The 13,422-nt window shown below is 47.2% G+C and overlaps 1 protein-coding gene across 4 annotated transcripts in view; it reads left to right on the top strand.

Annotated features, from left to right (window-relative positions):
* LOC140386943 (multidrug and toxin extrusion protein 1-like) overlaps positions 1-13,422 on the top strand; it is a 69,173-nt gene that overhangs the window by 52,492 nt on the left and 3,259 nt on the right. For 3 of the 4 annotated variants that reach the window (XM_072469858.1, XM_072469859.1, XM_072469856.1), the window contains 3 exons: positions 5,042-5,174; positions 8,905-8,999; positions 12,071-12,155. In XM_072469858.1, the coding sequence (XP_072325959.1) occupies positions 5,042-5,174; positions 8,905-8,999; positions 12,071-12,155 (313 nt within the window). The remainder of the gene's footprint in view (positions 1-5,041; positions 5,175-8,904; positions 9,000-12,070; positions 12,156-13,422) is intronic. The other variant, XM_072469860.1, reaches the window with a different exon arrangement.

Raw genomic sequence — 13,422 nt, 5'->3', positions numbered from 1 at the left:
TTCACTGGAGTTCAGAAGAATGAAGGGGGATCTCATGGAAGCCTATAAAATATGAACAGGACTGGAGAGGGTAGATGCAGGAAGGATGTTCACGATGGTGGGGGAGTCCAGAACCATAGACATAGACATAGAAAATACAGCACAGAACAGGCCCTTCGGCCCACGATGTTGTGCCGAACCTTTGTCCTAGATTAATCATAGATTATCATTGAATTTACAGTGCAGAAAGAGGCCATTCGGCCCTTTGAGTCTGCACCGGCTATTGGAAAGAGCACCCTTCCCAAACTCAACACCTTCACCCAACACCAAGGGCAATTTGGACATTAAGGGCAATTTATCATTGGCCAATTCACCTAACCTGCACATCTTTGGATTGTGGGAGGAAACCGGAGCACCCGGAGGAAACCCACGCAGACACGGGGAGGACTTGCAGACTCCGCACAGTCAGTGACCCAAGCCGGAATCGAACCTGGGACCCTGGAGCTGTGAAGCAATTGTGCTATCCACAATGCTACCGTGCTGCCCTTGAGAACAAATAAATCTACACTATATCATTTAACCGTAATCCATGTACCTATCCAATAGCTGCTTGAAGGTCCCTAATGTTTCCGACTCAACTACTTCCACAGGCAGTGCATTCCATGCCCCCACTACTCTCTGGGTAAAGAACCTACCTCTGATATCCCTCCTATATCTTCCACCTTTCACCTTAAATTTATGTCCCCTTGTAATGGTTTGTTCCACCCAGGAGTCACAGTCTGAGAATATGGGGGTAGACCATTTAGGACTAAGATGAGGAGAAATGTCTTCACCCAGAGAGTGGTGAGCCTTTGGATTTCTCTACCAAAGAAAATAGTTGTGGTCAAAACAGTGAATGTTTTCAAGAAAGAGTTACTTATGGCTCTTGTGGCTAAAGGGATATTGGGAGCAAACGGGAACAGGTTACTGAATTGGATGATCAGCCATGATCATAATGAATGGCGGAGCAGACTTGAAGGGCTGATTGGCCTCTTCCTGCACCTGATTTCTATGTTACAATCCCAGTTGGTCTTACAGCTAGATGGGAAGAATGGAATGGACTGGAACCCGAGCTCAAAAGACAGTAATGTTTACTTTTTTCAGAAAACGTGAGGAACAGAGTCACAGGACCGCTAACTAATTTTAACAACAAGAGAAACAACATTTATTAAATACGAAAAGTTTGACGGTGATGCAATACTCCTTTACTCCACTCTTAGCTTCATAATGTATACATTTTTCAGAAATAACACCAAACACACACACACACCCTGCCTTTAACCTCTTGCTGCAACTCTGTGAGCTTTGTATTTTTTCCCCGAATCAACTTTCATCTCTTTGGGCCGGCACGATGGTGCAGTGGTTAGCACTGCTGCTTCATGGCACTGAGGTGGTTACCGGAGGTGGCAGGGGGGTGGGTCAGAAGGTGAAAAAATTGAGGGAGAACTAGGGAATACGGCCAGTATGGCTCTGAGGAAGAGCAGACAGGGAGATGTTTCTGAAAATAGCGGGACTGGTGGCCTGAAGTGCATATGTTTTAATGCAAGAAGTATAACAGGTAAGGCAGATGAAGTTAGAGCTTGGAATAGTACTTGGAACTATGATGTTATTGCCATTACAGAGACCTGGTTGAGGGAAGGACAGGATTGGCAGCTAAACGTTCCAGGATTTAGATGTTTCAGGCGGGATAGGGGGGATATAAAAGGGGTGATGTAAAAGGGGTGGAGGAGTTGTGCTACTGGTTAGGGGGAATATCACATCTGTACTGTGGAAGGACACCTCAGAACAATATGTAGATAGTCCAACTAGGGAAGGGGCTATACTGGACCTGGTATTGGGGAATGAGCCAGGCCAGGTGGTAGAAGTTTCAGTAGGGGAGCATTTCGGGAACAGTGACCACAATTCAGTAAGTTTTAAAGTGCTGGTGGACAAGGATAAGAGTGGTCCTAGGGTGAATGTGCTAAATTGGGCGAAGGCTAATTATAACAATATTAGGCAGGAACTGAAGAACCTAGATTGGGGGCGGATGTTTGAGGGTAAATCAACATCTGACATGTGGGAGGCTTTCAAGTGTCAGTTGAAAGGAATTCAGGACCGGCAGGTTCCTGTGCGGAAGAAGGATGAATACGGCAAATTTCGGGAACCTTGGATAACGAGAGATATTGTAGGCCTCGTCAAACAGAAAAAGGAGGCATTTGTCAGGGCTAAAAGGCTGGGAACAGACGAAGCCTGTGTGGAATATAAGGAAAGTAGGAAGGAACTTAAGCAAGGAGTCAGGAGGGCTAGAAGAGGTCACGAAAAGTCATTGGCAAATAGGGTTAAAGAAAATCCCAAGGCTTTTTACACGTACATAAAAAGCAAGAGGGTAGCCAGGGAAAGGGTGAGCCCACTGAAGGATAGGCAAGGGAATCTATGTGTGGAGCCAGAGGAAATGGGTGAGGTACTAAATGAATACTTTGCATCAGTATTCACCAAAGAGAAGGAATTGGTAGATGTTGAGTCTGGAGAAGGGTGTGTAGATAGCCTGGGTCACATTGAGATCCAAAAAGACGAGGTGTTGGGTGTCTTAAAAAATATTAAGGTAGATAAGTCCCCAGGGCCTGATGGGATCTACCCCAGAATACTGAAGGAGGCTAGAGAGGAAATTGCTGAGGCCTTGACAGAAATCTTTGGATCCTTACTGTCTTCAGGTGATGTCCCAGAGAACTGGAGGATAGCCAATTTTGTTCCTTTGTTTAAGAAGGGTAGCAAGGATAATCCAGGGAACTACAGGCCGGTGAGCCTTACGTCAGTGGTAGGGAAATTGCTGGAGAGAATTCTTCGAGACAGGATCTACTCCCATTTGGAAGCAAATGGACATATTAGCGAGAGGCAGCACGGTTTTGTGAAGGGGAGGTCGTGTCTCATTAACTTGATAGAGTTTTTCGAGGAGGTTACAAAGATGATTGATGCAGGTAGGGCAGTGGATGTTGTCTATATGGACTTCAGTGAGGCCTTTGACAAGGTCCCTCATGGCAGACTGGTACAAAAGGTGAAGTCACACGGGATCACAGATGAGCTGGCAAGATGGATACAGAACTGGTTAGGTCATAGAAGGCTGAGAGTAGCAATGGAAGGATGCTTTTCTAATCGGAGGGCTGTGACCAGTGGTGTTCCACAGGGATCAGTGCTGGGACCTTTGCTGTTTGTAGTATATGTAAATGATTTGGAGGAAATGTAACTGGTCTGATTAGTAAGTTTGCAGATGACACAAAGGTTGGTGGAATTGCGGATAGCGATGAGGACTGTCAGAGGATACAGCAGGAGTTAGATCATTTGGAGACTTGGACGGAGAGATGGCAGGTGGAGTTTAATCCGGAAAAATGTGAGGTAATGCATTTTGGAAGGTCTAATGCAGGTAGGGAATATACAGTGAATGGTAGAACCCTCAAGAGTATTGACAGTCAGAGAGATCTAGGTGTACAGGTCCACAGGTCACTGAAAGGGGCAACACAGGTGATGAAGAAGGTAGTCAAGAAGGCATACGGCATGCTTGCCTTCATTGGCTGGGGCATTGACTATAAAAATTGGCAAGTCATGTTGCAACTGTATTGAACCTTAGTTAGGCCACACTTGGAGTATAGTGTTCAATTCTGGTCGCCACACTACCAGAAGGATGTGGAGGCTTTAGAGAGGGTGCAGAAGAGATTTACCAGGATGATGCCTGGTATGGAGGGCATTAGCTATGAGGAGAGGTTGAATAAACTTGGTTTGTTCTCACTGTAACGACGCAGGTTGAGGGGAGACCTGAAAGAGGTCGACAAAATTATGAGGGGCATAGACAGAGTGGATAGTCAGAGGCTTTTTCCCAGGGTAGAGGGGTCAATTACTAGGGGGCATAGGTTTAAGGTGCGAGGGGCAAGGTTTAGAGGAGATATACGAGGCAAGTTTTTTTACACAGAGGGTAGTGGGTGCCTGGAACTCGCTGCCGGAGGAGGTGGTGGAAGCAGGGATGATAGTGACGTTTAAGGGACATCTTGACAAATACATGAATAGGATGGGAATAGAGGGATACGGACCCCGGAAGTGGAGAAGAATTTAGTTTAGACGGGCAGCATGGTTGGCAGAGGCTTGGAGGGCTGAAGGGCCTTATCATGTGGTGTACTTTTCTTTGTTCTTTGTTCTTTGAGGTCCCAGGTTCGATCCCGGCTCTGGGTCACTGTCCGAGTGGAATTTGCACATTCTCCCCCTATCTGCGTGGGTCTCACCTCCACAACCCAAAGATGTGCAGGGTAGGTGGATTGGCCACGCTAAATTGACCCTTAATTGGAAGAAATTAATTGGGTACACTAAATTTATTTTAAAAAGATTTTAAAAATCAAAAAACTTTAATCCCTTTAGCAACCTGGGATCATAGTCTAATTTCCCAAGACGTCATTCCAAAGCTACAACCCCCTTTCCCTACCCCGAAACCTGGAATTTTGACTTCTCTTTCAGTTCGGGAATGTCTCAATGAATACAGGCTTTGAAATCAAAGTTGGTGACAAAAACCTGCACACACGTGGTCTTGCAACAAGCTTACACATGGCATCTCAGTTGTTCACTATTGTTAAATGTCAACTCTTTTATTTTAAATGATCTCTATTATATCAATAAATTCTTCCTCACTGCCACACGGCTGTCGGATTCTATTGGTCACACTTCCTGATATCACATCTGGACTTTCATTTCTCACTTTGTTACCGATGCAATCCAATTTTACCCAGAGGTTTTCACCTACAGAAACAAGTGGTCTATACCTGTGTCCATCCTGCACATGCCTCTCGTCCTGTTTTATATTACCATAATGTCCTTTACTGTTAACAGTCCAAGAAAGTGATTTGACCACATGAGCTATTCCCAACTTTACACCGGTGACTGTGTTCAAAGTGTAATCCACTGGCTCTGAATTATTCGAGGACCTGTTAAGACACTAGGTTTTGGTAGAAGCCACAGCAAGTTGTTGTGTAATCTCTGCAATATGTTCTGTTTGTCTACTCTACAGGGTGTATGTGGTGGAGTGTTAAGAGGAGCTGGGAAGCAGAAACTGGGGGCTATCGGTAACCTGGTCGGATATTACCTCATTGGGTGTCCAATTGGAATCTCACTGATGTTTGCTGCCAAACTTGGTGCATTTGGTAGGAATTTAAATTTTTTCCCCTTTATTGGTAATTATCACCCACCATCCATTTTCTTTGAGGCGTCCATTCCATCTCCCGATCAGTACTGGAGGATCTGATCAGGTGGAAGTTCTGTCTTTAGGGTTTAACCAGCCCTGTGTAATCTTACAGCCCGTGTCCATTAACACTAGTTCATACCAATAATTGTATATGGTGAAGCAATGAGCCTGAAGCTTGACGTTTATTCTCAGAACAACTGATCACAGTAACCGTCTACTTCCCCACACCCAATGGTGTGTTTAGCTCTGGCAATGATCATCACCTGCCTTTAACAATGCAATTGGCTTAATAATGTCATTGCCAAAGGATGCAGTTGCTTACACATTGATAATTGTACAATTAGAGAGCGTACCTTGATTCCATGGCCATCTCTCAGCTAACCATAGATGCTGGAAGTGAGTTATCACAGCTGAACCGAGTCAAGGGTCTCGTCCAACTTTCACACACGTACATTTCCAACACAGGAAGAAGTCTTACAACACCAGGTTAAAGTCTAACAGGTTTGTTTCAATTCATAAGCTATCGGAGTGCAACTCCTTCCACAGGTGAATGAAGAGGTATGTTCCAGAAACATATATAGAGACAAAGTCAAAGATGCAAGTCGATACTTTGAATGCGAGCATTTGCCGGTAATTAAGTCTTTACAGATACAGAGAGAGGGGTAACCCCAGGTTAAGAGGTGTGAATTGTCTCAAACCTGGATAGTTGGTAGGATTTCGCAAGCCCAGACCAGATTTGGGGGGGGGGGGGGAATGTAATGCGACATGAATCCAAGGTCCCGGGAGGAATTTGGCTATAAGTTTCTGCTCGGCGATTCTGCGTTGTCGCCCGTCCTGAAGGCCACCTTGGAGAACGCTTACCCGGAGATCAGAGGGTGAATGCCCTTGACTGCTGAAGTGTTCCCCGACTGGAAGGCTGCCACCAGCAGAAACTAAGCCTCCCCCAGTACCACAATAGAAAACAGGGAAATCTATTGTCAACTTGTCAGACTACACCCTTCAACCAGACAAAATCGAAGTCCTCAGCAGAGGGCACAATTTCTGCACCACCACCAAAATGGACCCCATCAGTCACGCGGCAGACACGGAGGAATTCATCAGGCGAATGAGTCTCCGGGAGCTCTTCCACAGGACACAAGAGGCCGACAGCGAACCCAATGAGACAACCAATGAACCGGAACAGCAGACCGAGAGATCTGCGGTGAGGCAACCGAAGAGGAAACAGTCGAATTGGACCCCTCCGGAAGGCCGCTGCCCTAGACTCGACATGTATGCTCAAGCCGCCAGGAGTCACGTCAATGCCAGATTCATCAGTCGCATTCACAAGACAGCGCCGAACGTCACCCAAGCACAACGCAATGCCATCCGCGCTCTCAAGACCAACCGCAACATCGTCATCAAACCAGCAGACAAAGGAAGGGGAACCGTCATACTGAACAGAACTGCAAAGAAGTGTACCGACAACTCAACAACCAGGAGCACTACAGGCAGTTACCCGCAGATCCGATCAAGGAACACACCCGCCAACTCAACAGATTGACCAAGACCTTGGATCCAGACCTTTAGAGCACCCTACATGCTCTCATCCCACGTACTCCCCACATTAGAGATCTCCACTGCCTCCCGAAAATACACAAGGGCAATGGGACCCTGTGTGAGAACCTCTCTGGCTACATCGAGGGCATCTTGAAACCCACCGTACAAGGAATGCCCAGCTTCTGTCGCGACACGACGGACTTCTTACAAAAACTCAGCACCATGGACCAGTTGAACCAGGAACATTCCTCATCCCAATGGACGTCTCGGCACTCTACACCACTATCCCCATGACGACGGCATTGCTGCAACAGCCTCAGTACTCAACACCGACAACTGCCAATCTCCAGACGCAATTCTGCAACTCATCCGCTTCATTCTGGATCACAACGTCTTCACCTTCGACAACAAGTTCTTCATCCAGACGCACGGAACAGCCATGGGGACCAAATTCGCACCTCAATATGCCAACATCTTCATGCACAAGTTTTAACAAGACCTCCTCACCGCACAGGACCTTCAATCGACGTTATACACCAGATACATCGATGACAGTTTTTTCCTTTGGACCCACGGCGAAGAATCACTGAAATGACTACACGATGATATCAATAAGTTCCATCCCACCATCAGACTCACCATGGACTACTCTCCAAAATCGGTTGCATTCTTGGACACACTCATCTCCATCAAGGACGGTCACCTCAGCACTTCGCTTTACCGCAAACCCACGGATAACCTCATGATGCTCCACTTCTCCAGCTTCCACCCTAAAAACATTAAAGAAGCCACCCCCTATGTTTAAGCCCTCCGTATACACAGGATCTGGTCAGATGAGGAGGAGCGTAACAGACATCTACAGACGCTGAAAGATGCCCTCATACGAACGGGATATGGCGCTCGACTCATCGATTGACAATTCCAACGCGCCACAGCAAAAAAACCACACCGATCTCCTCAGAAGACAAACACGGGACACAACCGACGGAATACCCTTCGTCGTCCAGTATTTCCCTGGAGAGGAGAAACTGCAACATCTTCTTCGCAGCCTTCAACACGTCATTGATGAAAATGTACATCTTGCCAAGGTCATCCCCACACCCCCACTACTTGCCTTCAAACAACCGCTCAACCTCGAACAAACCATTGCTTGCAGCAAACTACCCAGCCTTCAGAACAGTGACCACGACACCACACAACCCTGCCATGGCAATCTCTGCAAGACGTGCCAGATCATCGACATGGATACCACCATTACATGTGAGAACACCACCCACCAGGTACGCGGTACATACTCGTGCGACTCAGCCAATGTTGTCTACCTCGTACACTGCAGGAAAGGATGTCCTGAGGCGTGGTACATTGGCGAGACCATGCAGACGCTGCGACAACGAATGAGCGGACATCGCGTGACAATCGCCAGGCAGGAATGTTCCCTTCCAGTCGAGGAACACTTCAGCAGTCAAGGGCATTCAGCCTCTGATCTCCGGGTAAGCGTTCTCCGAGGCGGCCTTCAGGACGCGCGGCAACGCAGAATCGCCGAGCAGAAACATATAGCCAAGTTCCGCACACAAGAGTACCGGGACCTTGGATTCATGTCGCATTACATTCATCCCCCACCATCTCATCTGGGTTTGCGAAATCCTACCAACTGCCCTGGCTTGAGACAATTCACACCTCTTTAACCTGGGATTACCCCTATCTCTGTATCTGTAAAGACTTAATTACCTGCAAATGCTCACATTCAAAGCATTGTCTTGCATCTTTGACTTTGTCTATATAAATGTTTCCGGAACCTACCTCTCCATTCACCTGAGGAAGGAGCAGTGCTCCGAAAGCTAGTGATTTGAAACAAACCTGTTGGACTTTAACCTGGTGTTGTAAGACTTCTTACTGTGCTCACCCCAGTCCAACGCCGGCGTCTCCACATCACTTCCAACACAGATCGTTACACGCTAATCAGGCGTGGGACCCCCTCCCTGAACTCTTCACTATGGATTCCAGGGGTGCTGAGGCCAAATGGGGACAAGTAGCTCTGTGCAGGCTGACACCAGCTATCTGATAAAGATGAGATATTCCACAGCGGAATAGAGGCGGAAGGAAAACTCAGCATTATTTGTCTCCGTACTCATTGCACCGTTACTATTTTGCAGGTTTCTGGTCTGGAATACTCATTTGTGTGATTGTACAGGTAGCTTTTTTTCAGACAGTGATTTACAGAATCAATTGGAAAGAAACAGCCAACCAGGTAAGAATAGATGATAAAGATAGAAAAATTGAAACATAGAAAAAATAGGAGCAGGAGGAGGCCATTCGGCCCTTCGAGCCCGCTCCGCCATTTATTATGATCATAGCCAATCTTCCAACCTGATCCTGCTTCCTCTCCATATCCTTTGATCCCCTTCGCCCTAAGTGCTATATCGAACTGCTTATTTTTGAGTTCTTTTTTAAAATAAATTTAGATTACCCAATTATTTTTTTTCCAATTAAGGGGCAGTTGAGCCTGGCCAGTCCACCTCCCCTGGGTTGTGAGGGTGAGACCCACGCAGACACGGGGAGAAAGTGCAAACTCCATACGGACAGTGACCCGGGGCCAGGATTGAACCTAGGACCTCAGCTCCGTGAGGCAACAGTGCTAACCACTGTGCCACCGCGCTGCCCATCTAACTGCTTCTTGAAACCATACAATGTTTCGGACTCAACTACTTCCTGTGGTAACGAATTCCACAGGCTCACCACTCTCTGGGTGAAGAAATGTCTCCATCTCAGGATTAAATGGTCTAACCTGTATCCTCAGATTGTGACCCTCTGGTTCTGGACTCCCCCACCATCGTGAACATCCTTCTTGCATCTACCCTGTCCAGTCCAGTTAGAATTTTGTAGCTTTCTATGAGAATCCCCCCCTCATTCTTCTGAACTCCAGTGACAGGCAGCACGGTAGCATTGTGGATAGCACAATTGCTTCACAGCTCCAAGATCCCAGGTTCGATTTCGGCTTGGGTCACTGCCTGTGGGAAGTCTGCACATCCTCCCCGTGTGTGCGTGGGTTTCCTCCGGGTGCTCCGGTTTCCTCCCACAGTCCAAAGATGTGCAGGTTAGGTGGATAGGCCCCGCTAAATTGCCTTTAGTGTCCAAAATTGCCCTTAGTGTTGGGTGGGGTTACTGGGTTATGGGGATAGGGTGGAGGTGTTGACTTTGGGTAGGGTGCTCTTCCAAGAGCCGGTGCAGACTCGATGGGCCGAATGGCCTCCTTCTGCACTGTAAATTCTATGATAATCTATGAATACAATCCTAACTGGGCGGCACGGTAGCACAGTGGTCAGCACTGTTGCTTCACAGCACCAGAGTCCCTGGTTCGATTTCCACTTGGGTCACTGTCTGTGTGGAGTCTGCACGTTCTCCCCGTGTCTGTGTGGGTTTCCTCCGGGTGCTCCGGTTTCCTCCCACAAGTCCTGAAAGACGTGCTTGTTAGGTGAATTGGACATTCTGAATTCTCCCTCCGTGTACCCGAACAGGCGCCGGAATGTGGCGACTAGGAACTTTTCACAGTAACTTCATTGCAGCGTTAATGTAAGCCTACTTGTGACAATAAAAGAAAAGAGAGAGAGAACTGATTGAATATTTCTTTACATATCAGTCCTGCCCTCCCAGGAATCAGTCTGGTGGTGATGATTTATGAAATCATTTTCTAAAAAAGTAGTTATTTTCTTCCAACCCCCTTGTCTCCCCACACCTTGCACTGCAGTCCATTGGCAGAATGAACAATTAGTAAATTCCCCAACGTCATTCCTCATCTGGCCACCAGCAGGGGGTAGAGAGTCCCTTGGTTATTTTGCCACCCATGATGATTGGTTATTGATGAAAATGTAAATTCTTTGATGTAAATTCCCCATCTGGCTGAGTGATGTCATCAACTTTAAGAGTTCACAATGGCCCCCTTTTGAGAAGGGAACAACCGATAAACTTAATTTTAAATGAGAAAAAAGCACTATGAATTAAAATTAATTAAAATTTGGTCCCTGCTGTTGATGCCACACTTCAGTCCCCCCTGCGCCTAAGATCGGCCGTTCTACTCCTCCGCAGTTTTCATGATGTTGGACCAGCTTGTGAAGCATAATGTTTTACAGTCCCTCAGAGGAGACCTGAATCCTCTTCTGCATAAAAGATAAGTTCAAAGGGTCCTCCTCCTGCCCCTATGCCAAGCTCTGAGTTCTACCCACCTCCTATGTCCGATCATGCTTCTTATGTCTAGCTATGGCTTCTCCATGCCCATTATACTACTATACACTGTCTACAATCAATGAAACCTGTAGTGTATAGAGGGTATGTGTAAAAATAAGCTTTTATGAAAAGTCATTCATTCATAACTTTCTCTTATTTTGAAAAGTAAGCCATGTCAATACCAGCAATTAAAAGTGTTGCTCATCCAGACCCTTTAAAGTATCAATCACAAAAACCACAAACTCTTGAAACCACTTCACTGTGTAAATAAACATTGTGAAATTGACAGAGAGATCAGGGGACCTGAGCTGTTAATCAAACAGCTGTAAATCTGGGGCACAGAAAGGCAGAACTTGGCATGGGGGGTATGAAGGGTCATGGAGGGATGGGTGGAAGGGCGGAACCTGGCATGGGGTCTCGAGGGCCCATGGGGGTTGGGTGGAAGGGCAGAATTTGGTGTAAGGGCATGAGGGACCATAGGGATGGATGTGGACATGATGTGGCATTAGTGGGGCATTGGGAATATTTGGAGGGTGAGGGTGGCGAGGGCTGGAGGGCCATTGTGTTTTCATTTAAACAGGGACAGGGTCCCGCAGCACCAAGATTGGCCTTCTAAACAGCTGGACTCTGCACCTGCCAGCCCCGTGACTGCCTCCAAACGTTTCCCCAGATCGGCCGGCCCGACTCTAGCCCACACCCAACCCCCCCCCCACCCCGGTAATGAAGGTCCCACTTTTACCTGCACTTCCCCCCCAAGACGGGTGGGACAGCCTGGGGATTTTCCTGACTTCTGCTACCAGCCTCGAAGAGGGGAGTCCCAACCAATTTTCCTTTTAGGGTAAGATCTGACCCCCATAATCGTTGTTCACCTCAGTGACTTGCTTTTGAACAGACCTCAGCAGTAACGTTGGTCCTCAGACTGGTCTGAATAGTCATTTCCCAACAAAATTCTTCCCTCCCACCGTAACTTGGAATTCTACTCAATATGTCACTGGGCGATCTCATGAAGGAAGACTTGAAATGCCAGATCTGCAGAGAGGGCCAAGGGTGCGGTGCTCTTGCTTCACCTTTCATGATGATTTTGTCCTTTATTGAAAGGCCCAGGTTAATGCGGGTATGGTGAGCGATAAAATGGACATCACAAACAGCTCCTCTGGTGGCCAAAGCAAGGATATTGCAACAGGTATAAAGGGCTGTTAACATATTAGAGGTTCAAAGGTTCACTGTAAATGAATGAATGAATGGACAAGGGCTAGGTGGTTAGGGCATCACTGTATGTACACAAGGGGTTAATGTAAATACACTACAACTAAGTAACCACTAGAGGGAGAACCAGAGATGTCATGTCATGCAGACATGCAGCCAATGGGTCATTACAACAGGCCACAACCAATGGGTAATCAGGACACCCAGAGGTGGCATTACCACAAGGGGGCACTTCACAACCCATATAAAAGGACAGGGCACACATGCTCTGCCTCTTTCCACAGACAGACATCTAGAGAGCACATCAGGGTTGATCAACAGCATCACACCCAGCACGTGGTTTAGAGCAGGCTGGTAAAGATAGACTGAGTTACTACAGCTAGATTAGCAGAGAGTGGAACTCATTTAAGAACTGTGTTAATAGTTCAATAAACAAGTTGAACTCATTTCATAGTCTGGAGCTTCCTTTGTCAAAGCATACATCAAGGAAGCAGCTTATGTTACACGAAGCAGCAGAACAGAACAGTGGGTGGGCTGGTAAGGTTCTCAAGTGGGTGAGTTTGTAATTGGGTAGGGTGGGTGGGTAGGTCAGTGGGTGAGGTGGATGAGTGGGTGGGGCAGAGTGTAATCAGATCGGCAATCTGATCGAGGGTTTAGTTGGTCGATTGCGGAAATTAGCCAGGGTGATTTTGGGGGGGGGGGGTGTAGTCCAAGGGTGGTTGGGTGGATTGTGTAGTTGCGGTGGGGCTCAGAAGGGTAGTCGGGTTGGTCGTCAAGTCGGGGGTGGGGGGGGTAGCCATTTTTAAAAAATGTGTTCTTGGGAGCTGGGTGTCGCTGGCTGGGACGGCATTTATTGTCCATCCCTGAGGCCATTTTGTAAGAGTCAACCACATTGCTGTGGGTCTGGAGTCACGTGTAGGCCAGACCAGGTCAGGGCGGAAGATTTCCTTCCCTAAAGGACATTAGTGAACTGGATGGGTTTTTATGACAATCGACAATGGTCATCATTAGACTTTTAATTCCACATTTTTGTATTGAATTTAAATTTCACCGGGTGGGATTTGAACCTAGTCCCCAGAGCATTACCCTAAATCGCTGGATTACTAGTCCAGTTACAGTACCACTACACCACTGCCTCCCCATGTCAGGGGAGGGGAGGGGGGGGGGGGGGTCAGTGTGTGTATTTGCGGTCGGGGGGGAATCAGTTCTGGAGTTACTCTAGGACAAGGTTTTAATCTGTGTAA

This window comes from Scyliorhinus torazame, chromosome 12 (assembly GCF_047496885.1).
Source record: "Scyliorhinus torazame isolate Kashiwa2021f chromosome 12, sScyTor2.1, whole genome shotgun sequence".
NCBI lineage: Eukaryota > Metazoa > Chordata > Chondrichthyes > Carcharhiniformes > Scyliorhinidae > Scyliorhinus > Scyliorhinus torazame.
The sequence above is the reverse complement of the archived record's forward strand: the minus strand, read 5'-3'. Positions and strand labels throughout refer to the sequence as shown.